The sequence below is a fragment of the Alligator mississippiensis genome, chromosome 1 (assembly GCF_030867095.1).
Source record: "Alligator mississippiensis isolate rAllMis1 chromosome 1, rAllMis1, whole genome shotgun sequence".
Taxonomy (NCBI): Eukaryota; Metazoa; Chordata; order Crocodylia; family Alligatoridae; genus Alligator; species Alligator mississippiensis.
Genome location: NC_081824.1, coordinates 428,594,444 through 428,610,864, shown reverse-complemented (window position 1 = coordinate 428,610,864; position 16,421 = coordinate 428,594,444). Strand labels below are relative to the sequence as shown.

General features: G+C 46.5%; 2 protein-coding genes and 2 non-coding genes across 5 annotated transcripts; 3 read left to right on the top strand and 1 right to left on the bottom strand.

Moving 5' to 3' along the window:
• Positions 1-832: 832 nt before the first annotated feature.
• On the bottom strand, positions 833-11,178 carry LOC132247665 (uncharacterized). 2 transcript variants are annotated; one of them, XM_059720262.1, is made up of 2 exons: positions 11,010-11,178; positions 833-7,922 (listed from the first exon to the last, which is right to left on the bottom strand). In XM_059720262.1, exon 2 carries the CDS (start codon positions 3,003-3,005, stop codon positions 1,884-1,886), a length of 1,122 nt encoding a protein of 373 aa, XP_059576245.1. In that variant the 5' UTR covers positions 3,006-7,922; positions 11,010-11,178; the 3' UTR covers positions 833-1,883. The 2 variants fall into 2 exon arrangements, with proteins under 2 accessions (XP_059576245.1, XP_059576242.1); XM_059720259.1 differs by lacking the exon at positions 11,010-11,178 and adding an exon at positions 8,188-11,000.
• Positions 11,179-11,284: 106 nt separating this feature from the next.
• Positions 11,285-14,807, top strand: RPL21 (ribosomal protein L21). Its single transcript, XM_006267755.4, has 6 exons — positions 11,285-11,375; positions 11,623-11,701; positions 12,632-12,693; positions 13,246-13,358; positions 14,011-14,161; positions 14,678-14,807. The coding sequence occupies exons 2-6, from the start codon at positions 11,635-11,637 to the stop codon at positions 14,765-14,767; spliced, it is 483 nt and encodes a 160-aa protein (XP_006267817.1). The 5' UTR covers positions 11,285-11,375; positions 11,623-11,634; the 3' UTR covers positions 14,768-14,807.
• LOC132248030 (small nucleolar RNA SNORD102) lies at positions 12,900-12,976 on the top strand. Its single transcript, XR_009459385.1, has one exon. It is a non-coding gene; the product is annotated as a small nucleolar RNA SNORD102 (small nucleolar RNA).
• Positions 13,418-13,547, top strand: LOC132248057 (small nucleolar RNA SNORA27). Its single transcript, XR_009459412.1, has one exon. It is a non-coding gene; the product is annotated as a small nucleolar RNA SNORA27 (small nucleolar RNA).
• Positions 14,808-16,421: the final 1,614 nt, after the last annotated feature.

Here is a 16,421-nt window from a genome sequence, read left to right as displayed (position 1 = left end):
CTCAGCTATTACTGAGTCTGATCATTTCTTCAACAGACACAGACAAACTCTCTAATAAAGTAGAATGCCACTTCTTAAAAAATTTACATTTGAATGAATGCAAGGAAATATTTTCATGTTCCTGATTTTTATCTGACATGATCAAAGATTATCCTCTTGGTAGACATGCTGAAAAAGGTATTTTGTTCAGCTTCATTTTAACTGTAGTGCCTCTTAGGAAATTTTGTATTACCAATGTATTCATAAATAGCATAAATTAAATGTATAGTTTCATTAATACTTTTTTAAAACAAGATTTTTCTGGACAGCGTTGAGATACGTGGTCTAATAGCCTTTTTATCTTTTTTATTTATCTCAAATGTGCTTTGTCTCTACTTTTGATTCCTCTCTCTTCAAGAAATGGCTAGCTAGCAATTAAACTCAGTTATGGTATTCATCTTGATAGTCATATACAGAAATGTATTTCCTGTTTACTGCTTTTTGGATGAAACAGTGGTACTTTAATTTCCTGTTAATTCAAAAGTTCTTCTTTCTTTTCTTTATTTTTAGGCATCCAAACATGTGAGAATTCACAGAAATGAATAAAAATGCGCCTTGAAACAGACAGTCTAAGTAGAGATACAAGAATTTCCATAAAGAAGCAAAAAATGGAAGGGAAAAAGATGGTGATGACACAGTCATATAATCCAAGCTGGAATTGGGGGTGAGAGGTGTGCGGGCTGGGAGCAGTCCGAGGCCCTTGGGGGCGCGTGGCGGGCTGTGGCCAGCAGCCCTGGCACGCGGGTCGAGGAATGCAGGCCAGCGGACTAGAATTAGGCACGGACGCGTAGCGGTCGATTAAAGATTATTTTACTTACACCGTAGATGGTCGCGGTGCAGGCAGGAAAACTTGCTTGAGTTGCAGTTACAGATAGGAAAGAAGAAAAGCGGACAAGAGTTCTAAACTCGCAAACTCTAGCCCAAGCCGGCTGAAGGCTCTAAAAATGCGAGCCTGTCGTGTCAACCGAAGAAAACAACTTGGAGAAGAGCTCTGGATACACTCACACAAAGTTTGCTAGGCCCCGTGGAACTTGCGCGCAGGGAAGGGGTTCGTCGAGGGATCGCGCTCGGCGATGGGGAGAGACCAGAGGTTGATCAGACCCCTATAGCCTTCTTAAGGTACACACTGGGTCCGTTAGGCTCTGCAGCGCTTAGAGTTCTTCACGAGACGTGAAGTCCTCCTCCTCCAGATGGTTGTGGAGTCCTCCAACTTGGACGGAAACCGCTCAAGCCTCTTATACGGCTAGCAAGCCAATCGCTAGCCGCCATGTGGGAATAATTTAGAACTGGCCAATAGTGGGACACAAATTTGCATGCGGGTGGCGGGAACTCCTTTGCACCGGGGTTTTCTCTTTGCAACTGAGAAATGCACCCTGCAAAGAAAGCTCCTCGTGGCGGGAAATAATTTAGCAGTGCCGAAGCGCGCGCACACAAAATCACATCCTTGGGTTGTGACATCCCCCCTTGCTGAAGGCACAGCTGAATTAAACCACACGCTCGTCACTTGGGTTATCGAGAGCTCTTACCACGGGTTGTTGAACTAAACGGGTAAACACAAAATTCGCTAACATAAGAAGTTCGTCCTCTAGGGAGCGAATCAAATAATAACCAGCACAAATACATATACACATAATCAGATTCACAACAAAGAACTGCACGATCAGGGCTTCAGTGGGCGTCATGGCGAAGTCGCGTGTCAAGCTTTCACTTCTTCCGATGATGTTATCCTTCTTGGGGCTTCTCTTCGCCACGCACTTTGAATTCCGGATCTGTGAACAAAACTCTCAAAAAATAAGTTAATGTATAACAAAATATTTACAAAGTTTCCACACACAATAGGGCGGTTAGTCAAGCTCAAACTCAATGGACATGAGTTCCAGCCATGAGACTATAGCCTCGTCAGATTCAATTTCAGATTCTCTGTACAGCTCCTGTAACTCCGTCCAAGCATGAATGTGACTGGTGGCGGCATCTTGTGCATCAGTCACTGGGTTGATCGTTGTTACAGGACGAGCTGCTCTTTCGGGAGTCGATGTTGTTACAGGCTGAACTACTACTGCGGGAGTCATTGCTGTTATTACTTCAGGCAGGAGGGGCGGATGCACTCCTCCGCTCGATTCTCCCTTCCGTCGGCATGAAGGCGTGGTTGCCGGAAGCGACGCTGCGTTGGTGGGCGGGGTCGCCGGAAGCGACGCTGCGTCGGTGGGTGGAGTCGCCAGCCGAACTCTCGCGGGTTCCTCCGAAGCTCCACCCTTCTCTTCCAGTTCTTCCACGCGGTCTCCATCTTGCTCAGCGCCATCTTGTCGTGGCGTTTCAGGATTCTTTTTTGCAGCCGCTTCTTTGACCGCTTGAAAGGCCATACGCAGCTGGGCTTTCAAACTTAAATTCTTCTGCATCAAATCGGTTACAGTGCGAAAAGTTGCAGTTAGCACTCCCCCCTTGTCGTATTGTGGGGCCACCCTCTCATCCGTGGCGCGTTCCTCCGTCTCCAGATCTTCGTGGAGCTTGGATGGAAGCTCGCAACCCCTTAATCTAGATGCCAGCATAAAGGGGGCGAACCGGTCGATCGGCACCGGTTCTTCGCTCTCCCAAGCACATCTTAGGCAACGGGCACACTCCCGGGTGAGGGTTGGGTTCACCGCACCCGCCAGGTTGACTCTGGCGAGGGACACAGTGTCGAGGGGCCTGAACAGGACCCGCTCATCACCCATTATACACCCGAATGCCGTGGGGTGCAGATACACTTCCCTCTCTCTCAGGGCTCCGTCTTCGGAAGCTCCCTCTTCTCCCTTCAGCGAAAGGCGTCCGCTGATAAACCTCTCACCTGTTCCGCCCGCCTGGTGGTAAGCGATATGCGCCTCCAGTTCCATAAAGTTTTCTACTTGGCATTTTCCACTGCACCAAGGGCAGTTCTTAACTAATTCTAGCTCCAGCGTGCCTTCCCCTGATCCCATCCTTGTCGCCATGTGCGGGCCGGGAGCGGTCTGAGGCCCTCGGGGGCGCGCGGCGGGCTGTGGCCAGCAGCCCTGGCACGCAGGTCGGGGAATGCAGGCTGGCGGGCTAGAATTAGGCACGGACGCGTAGCGGTCGATTAAAGATTATTTTACTTACACCGTAGATGGTCGCGGTGCAGGCAGGAAAACTTGCTTGAGTTGCAGTTACAGATAGGAAAGAAGAAAAGCGGACAAGAGTTCTAAACTCGCAAACTCTAGCCCAAGCCGGCTGAAGGCTCTAAAAATGCGAGCCTGTCGTGTCAACCGAAGAAAACAACTTGGAGAAGAGCTCTGGATACTCTCACACAAAGTTTGCTAGGCCCCGTGGAACTTGCACGCAGGGAAGGGGTTCGTCGAGGGATCGCGCTTGGCAATGGGGAGAGGCCAGAGGTTGATCAGACCCCTATAGCCTTCTTAAGGTACACACTGGGTCCGTTAGGCTCTGCAGCGCTTAGAGTTCTTCACGAGATGTGAAGTCCTCCTCCTCCAGATGGTTGTGGAGTCCTCCAACTTGGACGGAAACCGCTCAAGCCTCTTATACGGCTAGCAAGCCAATCGCTAGCCGCCACGTGGGAATAATTAAGAACTGGCCAATAGTGGAACACAAATTTGCATGCGGGTGGCGGGAACTCCTTTGCACCGGGGTTTTCTCTTTGCAACTGAGAAATGCACCCTGCAAAGAAAGCTCCTCGTGGCGGGAAATAATTTAGCAGTGCCGAAGCGCGCGCACACAAAATCACACCCTTGGGTTGTGACAAGAGGGAGGGGCAGGGTGAAGCACTAGTCTTCCAGACTCTACCACAGCACAAGCCCCACAAAGCAGAGCCAAGAAATGGCAATGCCACTTAGACTGAATAGCCCTACAAATATAATCAATCATATGTGCTCGCCTAAGCTCCATGAGACTGGCTCCCCCTTGGTGGGGTCTGAATGTTTCAATGGGCTTCTGAGGCTTACAGGCTTTGAGGTGTAGAGGCTCTGTCAGGTTTCCTGGGCTTGATTCCCATCCATTTCACATGAGCTTCTGCTGAGCTTCTTGAACTTGGATCTTCCTCAAAACTCTGGATAAAATGTATAGAATGCCTTGTAAAAATGCTTAAATGTCCGCTAGAGCAAGGACTGCCACCCAGGAGCCCATTCTCCATGAGGTCCCCTATCCATTAGGCATCATTGCCATTCTTACTCACTGGCTTAACAGACAATTAATAATTTATGCAGAACAGAACACCTCAACAAGACAGATTGAGATAGATCCACTCCAAAATACGTTACAGCACTGAATTGGGAGGTAGGAGATCTGCGTTCAGCTCTTGCTCCAAGTTAAGATAAAGTGTGTTTGAACCAAGCCCCCCTACATGCTGTAACTAATTGAATGTAAGTGGGACATTACTTTCTCCATTTTGTGAATGGCACACAAGTCTTCTTGTGAATCCAGCTTGACAAATTCAATTGTTTCATTTCAGGAATACTAAAAGTGAAATATTAGGATTCTGGAACACAGGATGACAGTCTACAAAAAGAGCCCATTCTTTAAGATGGCATGAGCTTGCTCAAATGGCACCCTGCTTGTGACAATTCAGTATGGTTGATATGCACTTTCATAGTTCAATTAAAATAGATCTTTCTTGACTTCAAAACACTTTGCAAATATTCATTTATAGCATCTCTCAATAACCCTGTGGAATAATCAAATCCAAATGCTCTAGATCTTAGTGTTCACCATTTGGTCCTTTGAATCAGGAGTGAGCCAAGGATCACTGTACATTAAAAAAGTTAGCAAGAGGTTGTGTGGTAGTACCCAACACTTGGAAGTTGTCAAGAGCAGGTTAGATGGACGCTTGCCTGGGGCTGGACTAGATGACCTTCGGAAGTCCCTTCTAGACCTACTTTGCTATGATCCTATGAACACCAAATTATCTTAGTTTAATTTATTCTTTGAAGAAACCTATGGGCCAAGCTGCTTCTGTAGACAGGGAGCAAAAAAACAAATAAAAAAACAAAAACCATCACCAAAGAAGAAGCTAATAAGTCCTGGGTCTAGAACCTCTTAGTGAGAATGGGTGGTTTTGATGGGGCAATGCCTATCCCCAAGACCAACTACTCCTAATCAAAATTCTTTCTCTTTCTCTACTGCTTGTGATGGGCCCTCACAGATGGATTGCTTTCTCTGGCATCAACCTCTTCCACCTTGACCACCAGCCTCTGCTATGCAATTACTAACAAAAGCATCCCAGATGCTAGACTAATGATAGGCTGCAATCTAAAACCCAAGAAGCCACAGCTTCCAAGATAGTTATTGGTAAAGCAATCAAGACTTTTGAGTGTAATCTGGTTTTCCAGATACACAACTCATTGGAATCCCAGGGTTTTATGTTCAAACTCCTCCTGACCCAATACAGGTCTTTCTTTGTAGAACTTTGACAGACTGTACTGCAGCTCAGACATGTGTTTCTGTGTGGAGTGGGTGGCGCTGGATTCTTGATTTGGTCCACCAACATGCTGTTTCTGCCATTCCTACTTTTCCATCTCCTGCTGTTGTTATGAGGTTTCAAAGTACTGAAATCCTTGCAGAATTTAGGGTTGTCCTGGGGTGCTAGTCTCCCATGAGTTGACATCAATGTTGCATTTTTTTTAAGTTAGCCTTGAGGACATCCCTGACATGATTTCTCTGCCCTCTTCTTGAGTGTATCCCTTGGTTGAGCTGAGAGAAAAAAAACTTGCTTTGGGAGTCTGGAGTCATACATCTAGATGACATGGGTGGCCCAATGAAGTTGATTTTGGATGATCATTGCCTCAGTACTTGTGGTGTTTGCTTGCAGGAAGACACTAACATTGGTGCATCTGTCTTCCCACTGGATTTGGAGAATCTTCCACAGGCAGTGTTGATGATATTTTTCTAACAACTTTAGATGTCTCCTGTACGATGTCTCAGCTCCGTACAAGGTGGGATCATGACTGTTTGATAAACCATAAGTTTGGTTTTGGATCTGATGTTGCAATCTTTGAATACCCATTTCTTTAGGTGGCCAAAGGCTACACTTGCACATTTGAGGCAATGTTGCATTTCTTTGTTCATGTCAGCCTTCTGAGAGAGATGGCTTCCAAGATATGGGAAACAGTCAATGTTCTCCAGAGTCTCACCATGGATCTTGATTACCAGAGCTATGGACTGTTCATTAGGAGCTGGTTGGTGGAGGACCTTAGTCTTCTGAATGTTAAAGGTCAGTCCTATTTTCTTGAATGCCTCAGTAAAGATGTTGATGATTGCCTGAAGGTCTACTTCCAAGTAAGCACACACTACAGCACCATCAGCATACTGGAGCTCAATGACTGAGGTCACGGAGGTCTTGGTTTTGGCTCGGAGTTGGCTGAGATTAAACACCTTACCATCCATTTCATAGCTTAGCTCCACTCTGGCTGGCAGCTTGTTGGTGGTCAGATGTAACATCGTGGTAAGGAATATTGAGAAGAGTGGTGGAGTGATGATGCTTAACTCCTGTTTTAACTGCAGAGGGTTCTGCGATAGATCCATTACTGAGAACCACCACTTGTATACTGGCATGGAGCAGGCAGAGAATGGTGACAAATTTCAGTGGGCATCCGGACTTCAGAAGGATCATCCACAACACTTCTTGGCTGACAGAGTCAAAAGCTTTTGTGAGGTCAAGGAAGGCCATATAGAGAAGCTTATGTTGTTCCTGGCATTTCTTCTGCAGCTAGTGAGCTGTGAAGATCATGTCAGTTGTGTGTGCCTCTTGATGCCCTAAGCCCACACTGAGATTTCAGGAAGAGCCCTTCAGCAAGTTGAAGGAGATGGTTCAGGAGAGTTCTCATAATGATCTTTCCTGTGGCAGACAGCAAGGAAATCCCTCTGTACTTTCCAGTAAGACTTGCCTCCTTTCTTGAAGACTGTCACAGTAATGGCACCCTGAGGTCATCTGGGATTTCCTCATCATTCCAGATCCTTAAGATGAGGGCATAAAGCTGTAATGTGTGCTCTTCTCTCCCCTGCTTGAAGATTTCCACAGGGACTCCATCCACTTCAGATGCCTAGTCATTCTTCATCTGCTTGATGGCTTTCCTCACTTCGTCAAGGGTTGCAGGGATTCCGAGCTCATCTCTGACTGGGTGTTGCAGGACGGAGTTGAGAAGACTTTCATCAACAGCATGGTGTCACTTGAGAAGGTCTTCAAAATGCTCCTTCCAATGGGCATTAATGGCTCCCCTTTTCTTGATCAAGTCTCCTTCATTCTTAGGTCTCAAAGGGGTTGGTCCCTGAGCACTCAGACTGTAGATGGTTTTGGTGGCACTGAAGAAACCACGCATATTATGGTTGTCAGCAAGATGTTGAATCTCCTTAGCCTTGTCTTCCCAACATTTTTTCTTCATATCGTAGGTCCTCCTTTGGACCTCTGCCTTGGCTTATTGGAGATTCAAATCCCAAATTTCTTCCATTGAGTTTTGTTTCACTCATGAAGCTGGCCTTCCCACGCTCCCCTGCACAAGTTATAGCCTCATGCTGGGTGTGTGGAAATTCAGTGAGTTTCAAGATAGAATGTTTTTCCCTCATTCTTTTCTGTTTGAGGTAGGGAAGTGTATTTGTCCTTGCTGAGAAGAAATTACTTCAGAGAAAAAAGCTTGTTCTGCTTTCTAAAACTGCATGTTCCCTTTGATTGGTAAAGATCTTGCAGCATTTAGCCTTTAGCTTTTGCTCCCTATTTCCACTGCAGCTCATATCCCTGCTGCCAATACCCCTACCCTCCAAAACACTGCTGAGAAGGCAATTTCCACCATGAAAATGTAGTTTGTAGTGACATGTTCCTGTATGCTTATTTTAGAGCCAATATTTGACCATGTTTGTGGCTGGTCCTGCAGATCCATGTCTGCTACCTAGAAACATTAAAAGCAGATTTTAAAAAAGAGTTGTGATAGTTAAAAATATAGAAGATCTAAACCTAAGTATCACAATGCAACACAACAATAGTGGCAAAAGTCATTCAGCCGGTATAACTCAGTGCACTGTGAGTTCTTCTGCTTCCTAGCCACAACACTGCCACGTAAGTGTAACAAATGAGAATTTCTTTTTGTTTGTGACTATCTATTTTTACATACAAACATCAACTTGCAGCTGAGACAAGTTTTGTAATGTTCTTACCGTTTAGCTTAAGAGAGGGAGGCTCCGTTTTGACTCACGTCTTCTGCCTACAGACATCTAGCATCCATCCCACTGTTATTCTCAGCTGCTCTCATGTTTAGGATGCACAAAAACAATGAGTTCCGCCAACAATTTTGGGACAATGCTCACAAGATAAGTTCAGACATTATTTGGATATAATTTAGCAAACAACTTGGTGCTATATTAAGACTTTTCACTTAGCTGCTCTTTGCATTGCATAGTAAAGTCATTTGTCACATAAAATTGCAGATTATGAAACCAAATGAAATAGGCTGATTGTGGCCTTTCCTTCTTCCTGCTGAAGGTTTCTCCCATTTGGTTTTTATGGTGTTTTTCAGGTTGTAATTACACCCCCAAGAAATCAATTTAAATTTTGCTCGCCTACAACTGATAGCCAATAGTAGAAGGTTCATGCATTCTCATTTTCACGCTCAGATCTGGTATGTAACAAATTCTTGGGCAGTAAACAGGTAAAAACTTCTAGATGTGATTCCATAGAGACAATGAAAAGCCTGAAGATAATGACCACAACCACTTGGCACAATCTATTCCTGAGGTTGTTGTGAAAACTTTTAACCTCCTTTTCAGCCTTTCCTTTTGGGACCTAGTCTCATAGAGCTCATAAGAGCTGTTGCATTGGTTCTATTTATATCTTGAAATTACATTCCTTGAAAGATTTACATCTTCTGTTTCACTTTTTTAATGAATCCACCTGAACAAGCTTCTCCACCAAAGGCACAGTGTTGTACTACCATAAAAAAAATGACAGCCTATTGGAAAGCAATGTTGCCACAAAATGCAATGATTTTTCAAGGCTGAAGGTCAATTTTAACATACATAAAGTTGGGGGGGGGGGGGAGTTGTTTTTGTTGTTTTTTTTGTTGTGCTTTTTTTTAAGGAAATTTTTTCATGTCTCAGGTCAAATTAGCCAGATCAGGTCCAAATCCGTTTGAATCATTTAAACCATTTAATCTGTTTAATCATTTCAACCATATGTGGCCCTGCTGTCAGCAAGTATCGTCCACCCCAGCCTGGGGTTTCAGATACTTCCAAATCCTTTGGCAAGCATCCTATGTGCAAGCCCAAGCCTGGAGGCTTGGGGTTCAGATGCCCCCAAGTTTCGCTTGCCCTTAGCCACATGGCCACAGAAGCAGCTAGGGAGGAGTCTCCCATTTCCATACAGTCAACATGTAGCCAAGATCCTCCCACTGGAAGCTGGCCAGTGGTAAGCTAACTATGAAGCTTTCGTAGGGAGTCCTGTCCGCAAGCAGACAAGGGTGCAGCACTCCACTGCGCAGTGCTATTTTAATTGCATCACCTTGGTCATGGAATTTCCCCTGCCAGGTCAGTTGGTAGAAATCCATGGACTATGACTGGCAAAGGAATAGGTTTCTTCCTAACAGGGATAAAATGATGCATTGGTGGGTGACTGTGTCCTTGTTTGGCCAGGACAGTCCTGGATTTCATACGCTGGACCCAGCGGGTTGGCGAAAACTGAAGTCAGTCCCAGAATCACAGGGTGCGGGGCACGGTCCAGCAGGGAGGCAGAGTGCCATGGGGCACCAGATTGGCAGGCAGGCACTGCTGCTGCCCCCCTGCCTGGCACACCATGCCACTCTGCCTCTGTCTGCAGCAGCACCACCCACTTGGAGGTGGGTCAGAGGCAGCATCCAAGATTTCCTATCGTCCCATATGGTCACCCTTTGGTTTGGACATTTGTCTCGGCAATTGGCAGGTTTCAGGCTCGAGAACCACATGAGACCTACGGATTGTAGGAACTTCCCTGTTTGCTGTTAGTGAACAACTAGCTATTCATGTTACCCTTTCCTTTGAACCATCAAGTCACTAATATAAGGCTCCACTTTAGAAACAATGGACGTCCTGGGGTTGAGATGTACTAGAAAGAGGGGGGAGACACCCTATTGTGCACCTGAGCCAAAAACTGCACCCCAGGGAGAAAAAACTATGCAACAGTTGAAAAAGACCATCTGGTCATGGCATGGGTTCTCAGGGCAGTTGTCCACCTTCCATTTTTCCTGTGTCCACATGACAAAAATCATGTTTGGGCATTAGCGATACGTAGGGGGCGCATGTGCACCATGAATGTGGTGGTACAACCCCTACAAATAGCCACTGCTAACATTGCCACCGCCCCCCTTCCCCCCCACCGCAACAACACTGCGGCCGTGTCTGTGGGCAGCCAGCAATCACCGCTGGCTGCCGCCAATGCTGTTGGCAGCATCTGCAGGTGGTCGCTGACCCCTGGTGTGTGCTCGCCACCCCCTCTCTCCTCCCCAGCCTGTTGCTGACAGCACCAGCAGCATCTGGAGGAGCTCCCCGCTTACTGCTGCCACCAGCGCCGCCATGCCCCTCCAGCTGCCAGTGGCACGTGTAGTTCATGCGTTTGGGAGAAGGCTCCCAGTGCACACAGACCATCCACCACCGGCCTGGTGAAATCCGCTGTAAGAGGAAGGCCAAACTGCTGAGATGGAGCTTGGCCACAGGACGATAACGTGCACCTGTCCTGATTCGCGTGAAAAGCAATGGAAATGTGATCGCCTCGGAAAGGAGAGCTGCGAGTCCCTCGGGTCGCTGGCTCAGTGCGGCTTTGCAAGGAAGCGGGGCTGCGAGGAAGGAAGTCAATGGGTCCCAGCTCCAGCCCGCAGCAATTGCTGGGAACAGTTTGGGGGTGGGGGCGCCAGTGTGAGCACGTTGAGGTCAACAGCCCCCTGTGCAGGACACAGCTCTGCCCTGCCCGCCCCCACCGTGTGCCGCGGCGCGCGCTACAGACGGGTACACACGTCATTACACGGCGTCCCCCCACCCCCGCCAGGCTGGGGGCGGCACAGAGCGGAAGGCGGCGGCAGCGCATCTTCCTGCCCAGCCCGCACCGGCACCTCTCACTGTCACGTGACCCTCGAGGTTCCTCCCCTCTTGTCCTTGGGTGTCCGCACGGCTGCCTGCCCGCGGCAAGTCTCCACCCGCAGCTCAGGCGCCGCGGGCTGGGCACGCCCCCGCCGGCCGACCGTGCGAAGCCCCCAACGCTCGAGGCGTCCATCTCGTGGCTTTGCAGTCAGGCGGGAGCCGGGCAACCCCGCCGAAGCCCCCGTGTTAAGGGCGGCCCAGGCCCCGCCTCCCCTCTTTCGGCCCGAGCCGCCATTTTGGAGGTGCGCGGGGCGCCGCGTGGTCTCGCCGGGCCGGGGGCAGTGTGGGGGGAGCGGCTCCGGGGCCGCGGGGCTGGGGCTGGGGCTGGGGCCGGGGCCGGGAGGAGCCGCCACACGTGGGCGGGGGTTGGGGGCGGCGGCGCCGGGAGGGCCTCGGCGAGTTGGGCCCGGGTCTGGCGGCCGCGGGCTCTTCCCCGGGGAAGCAGGAGCGCCCGGCCCCGCTCACGCTGCCACACTCTCGTCCCCGCAGTGACTCGCCAGGATGACGAACACCAAGGGCAAGAGGCGCGGGACCCGCTACATGTTCTCCAGGCCCTTCCGCAAGCATGGTGAGTGGCGCCGGACGGGGCCTCCTGCAGCCGGCGGCTCCCGCAGGCCTGGACATCCGGCGGCAGCGCTGATTGCTACCGCCTGCTGCTAGATGTGAGGGGAGCCCAGCAGGCCGGGCAGGGGTCTGGCCTCCTGCCCCTCAGCCGGCTCCTGGGGCCAGGTTATGCACCACGTTGTGGCCCTGTACCAGCCACTTCCATCGAGAGTTAGGCTAAAACCTAATTAGACAAGCACCTGGCTGGGGTCGTCAGGCGCCAGGGCTCTTTCCTGCCCAGGGCAGGGGATCAGACTGCGTGATCTGTTGAGGTTTCTTCAGACCCTAAAAAAAAAAAATGAAAACCATCCTGTTTGTGCAGAGACCTAACAAAACTAAAATTTGTATTTGTTGGTGTGTGCACTGTCTTTATAGGGGCCAAGATTTTATTTATATCTCTATCTCACCTGTGTAGTTGGGAGACATTGGTCTAGCATTTGGGTACAAACTGAAGAAGGGCAGGGTCGATGTGAAAGTGTGTCTAGCAGATAATAGCTTGTTGTCTTTCAACAACGTGAAAATGTAAGCAAAATAAGTTTTAAACTTGAGCTGATTTTTAGTGCAAAAATGGAAGGACATGCTGGCACCACTGGTGTGTTAGATTAGTGGAGCTCAGACTGCTTTTGTTAATAGGCAGCAGGTATTTTTTTTTATTTCCTCATGAGCAACCAAACTTTAATGCAGTGTGGTTTACTTTTCTACCTTAATGGTCAGTTTATGCTGTAACTTGTCACTTGGCCGTTATTGCTTAAATTGCAGGTTTTCATGTGAAAACATGATTTGGTCCTCACACCAAGGTGAAAATGTATTAGTGGTGTTTAGTATTTACTGAACACTTGCTTCTAGTAACAGTGTGGTTCTCTTGTAAGACCATTTGCTGTGTTTCATTCCATAGGAGTTGTCCCTCTGGCCACTTACATGCGAATCTACAAGAAGGGTGATATTGTGGACATTAAGGTATGTTTTGCACTGTAGCGTAATTAAAAATGAAATAAAATTCTCTGTGCAGATTCAGTTCATCCATCCATCTCTCGGCTTGCCTCTCTCTTTTACGAAGTCTGGTCTTCTGACAAAAAGCAAACCAGAGAAAGACCAAATCATTCTAAATTGAGCGTGGTAGCAAATTGCCCTGTTCCCGATCTGTTACTTTCTTGACATTCTGGGGCTTGAGGATGACTGTCTCCTATGATTGCTCTAGTTAGAGCAAAATGAGCAAATCATTTCACCGGCACTGAAAGCAAACCAGTATTGTCATAGAAATTTTTTTAGTTTTAAAATGTGGCTAGTGCATTTCCCAGGACACCAATAAAATAAAGATAACTTGATAAACCACTCTTAGTTCATTCCGTGTTTCTCCATTAATAAAGCTTTTTGGAGAAAAATCTGCCATACTTAAAAATTATTTGGTTTTTACAGGTTTCTATTCCATACTCAGTTTTAACCTGTAGAATACAATAGTTTTTACTCTGTTTTAGGATTCTTATTCTGGCAGTCTTTTTCTTCCAACAGGGCATGGGTACTGTTCAGCAAGGCATGCCTCACAAATGCTACCATGGCAAGACTGGACGGGTCTATAATATTACACAGCATGCTGTAGGCATTATTGTAAACAAGCAGGTTAAGTAAGTATCTCAGTCATTATTCACATGAAACTTGATTTTGTTAATTGATCAGTAGTGACTTCCCCTCTTTCACTTTGCCAGTCAGACATCTCGTCTTCATTGGTCATTCAAGGGGGGTAAAACAAAAGTCCTTTTAAAACCCAGGTAAACAAGTATTGTTTAACTTGGATCCTGTCAGAGGAAACAGCTTTGACTCTTCTGAGCAACGTGTCAATCAGAATTATGTAAAATGAGGCTTCAATGACTTAGTGTATTTTTACTGAATTAATTTGAAAAATAATGTTTTAAATTTACTCAATGGGGCGTAAGGCTGTGTAGTCAGTAGGATATGTAGTTTGTTCCTCAAATAGTGGTTTTCAGTAATGATGGACAAGTATCCCCGTTCACTTGCGAGGTAGAAAATCCCTTGTCTTGGGAGTCTTATTCCTTAAACATCAGAACAGGTAGCCATGTGCTAATATGCTTTGCTATACTTGCATTTAATTCACTACCTTTATATAGTTCAGTGTGTCTTAGGAAACAGCTGTTTTAAGGAAAATTTGTGTATAGTACTGCTTTCTGGAATTGTTTATTTTAGTGTAAAAGCTGCATCATGCAACTTGTATTAATGTTTTTGGAAGTACAGTCAATTAAAAAAAACTTATTCTTTCAGGGGCAAGATTCTTGCCAAGAAAATTAATGTGCGCATTGAGCATATTAAACATTCCAAAAGCAGAGACAGCTTCCTGCAGCGTGTGAAGGAAAATGAAAGGAAGAAGAAGGAAGCAAAGGAAAAGGGCACTTGGGTTGAACTAAAACGCCAGGTACCATGTTTATTGTCATCTGAATTAGTAGTACCCCTGTTACGCTTGCAGTCTAGAAACTACTTCTATAGTGGGGGGAGAGGTGATTGTCTGATTCCCTGAGGCAGTATTAAAAGTTGGGTGCAAATCAACTAATGGTTTCTTATGCTAACTGGAAGAAACTTTAAATATACTTTCAGTGTCTGAGGGTATATAGTGGGAGACCTTTGCAGGAAAGAAGTATATAGCTGTGTTGCTTTCAGAGCTCCAAGAAAAATTTAATAGCACTATTTTCATATGTGAATTAGATATCTACAGAAAAAAATCAGTTTTAGGATCAGAGACCATTGTTGTTGGAGTGAAAGGCAACTGGACATAATTTTGCTAGTACCAAGATTTGGAAATGGTTTTTGATTTTAATAGTTTCTTTTTTCATGAGGTCTTAAATGGCAGTGCAGCTGTGATGGAATGGGAACTGGTTTCCATGGGAACTAGTTTCTCCAGTGTTACCACATTAATATACTTTTTTTATTATAGCCTGCCCCACCCAGAGAAGCACACTTTGTGAGAACCAACGGTAAAGAGCCAGAGCTGCTGGAACCAATTCCCTATGAATTCATGGCATAATTTACCTTAGATAAAATAAAGAAGTGTCTTTTGGACAAAATTCAATGTGGTGACTGACTTCTTCTGACGATGTGTTTAGAAAATACTACTTTTCATTTATTAAAGTTATATTTATTGTGATTATGTGCAGAGTTGTGGATGACTTAATAGGGCAATTGTAGCTCACTTGATTGTGCTGGGTTCCATATGTAGACCTTACACATCAGATGTAAAGCTTTGCTAATGCTCAATGATGATCATCCTCCTTTGATTGCCATATGAGGCAATGTGAGAGAGAATGCATACATTTCACCGGCGAACTGAGAGCATACAGCAAGCTGGATTTCTGCCACACTGGGATCTTTTGGTGAGAAGGAAGAACTTGGCTTAGAATCACGTAAATAACTTACTAGCTTTAAAGTAACTTGAAGCTTACTAGAGCAGTTTCTTCAGTGTTTCTTTATGGTAGTTCTTAAATGAAACTAAAGTATATGCTTATTTAGAGGAGGCTGGAAGAGGAAACGTGAAGGCTGAAGTTTAGGCTAGAAACAAACAAAAGAATCCTGCCCACAGTTACTTTTAGGTCCCGTTAGACTGTTTGGGAATTAAACCATTGGGTTTCTAAAACAGCCTTCTTCCACTGTGTCACTTCGGTTTGAGCTGTTTGTCAACTAGCAAGGCCACCCCTGAAATTTTAACATTATTTTAAGCTAAAATGATTAGAACTGAGTGCTAATCCTTAATATGTTGAAGGGTCCTATTTGAGCATGTTATCTGAACACCTCATGTACAATGAAGATAATATTGTGAGGATTGAACCCAGATATAGCTCTGTCTAATGGAACTGGATCTTTCATTTAATGGTGCATTAATTAATGCTATAAAGTTCTGTGCAGTTTGGTCTTGAAATAATCCATGTAGTTAAACTTGGTGTCAAACATGCAGCCTGGCCTGCGGAACTATTTTATTTGGTCTGCCACAGATTTTGGGGTGTTGGCCTTCAAATGGACATGGCCTGCTCCTTCCCCACTCAGCTCTGCTGCCCAAATCCTGCTGATACATGCTTCCAGACCCATGCTGCCCAGATACAACTTAGTGCTGTTGCATGCCTGGTCCTTTGTGCTACCACCCAGCCAAAGCCCTGCACTGTCATATACACTCTTCTCCACACTGCTTTATGCCCCTGGCTCTACACTGCTGTCCAGCCAGTCCCACAGCCTAAGGGACAAAAGGGGAGCACATAAAAAGTGGAAACAGGGAGAGATCACCAAAGACGAATATACCTCCTCTGCTCGTGCTTGTAGGGAGGCAGTTAGACGGGCCAAGGCTACCATGGAACTGAGAATGGCAACCCAAGTAAAAGACAACAAGAAATTGTTTTTTAGATATATAGGGAGTAAAAGGAAGGCCCAGGGAGGAATAGGACCCCTGCTAAATGGGCAGAAACAATTGGTGACGGACAGGGGGGACAAGGCTGAACTCCTCAACGAGTTCTTTGCCTCAGTGTTCCTAAGCGAGGGACACGACAAGTCTCTCACTGGGGTTGTAGAGAGACAGCAGCAAGGCGCCAGACTTCCATGCGTAGACCCTGAGATGGTGCAGTCACTTGGAAAAACTGGATGCCTTTAAGTCGGCAGGCCCAGATGAGGTCCATCCGAGGGTGCTGAAGGCACTG

Excerpts from the sequence above, each read along its gene's own strand:
- LOC132247665 (XM_059720262.1), bottom strand. The coding sequence starts at position 3,005 with ATGGCGACAAGGATGGGATCAGGGGAAGGCACGCTGGAGCTAGAATTA.
- RPL21 (XM_006267755.4), top strand. The coding sequence starts at position 11,635 with ATGACGAACACCAAGGGCAAGAGGCGCGGGACCCGCTACATGTTCTCC. Across the intron at positions 11,702-12,631 it reads CAGGCCCTTCCGCAAGCATG|GAGTTGTCCCTCTGGCCACT; the intron begins GTGAGTGGCGCC and ends TTCATTCCATAG. Across the intron at positions 12,694-13,245 it reads GTGATATTGTGGACATTAAG|GGCATGGGTACTGTTCAGCA; the intron begins GTATGTTTTGCA and ends TTCTTCCAACAG.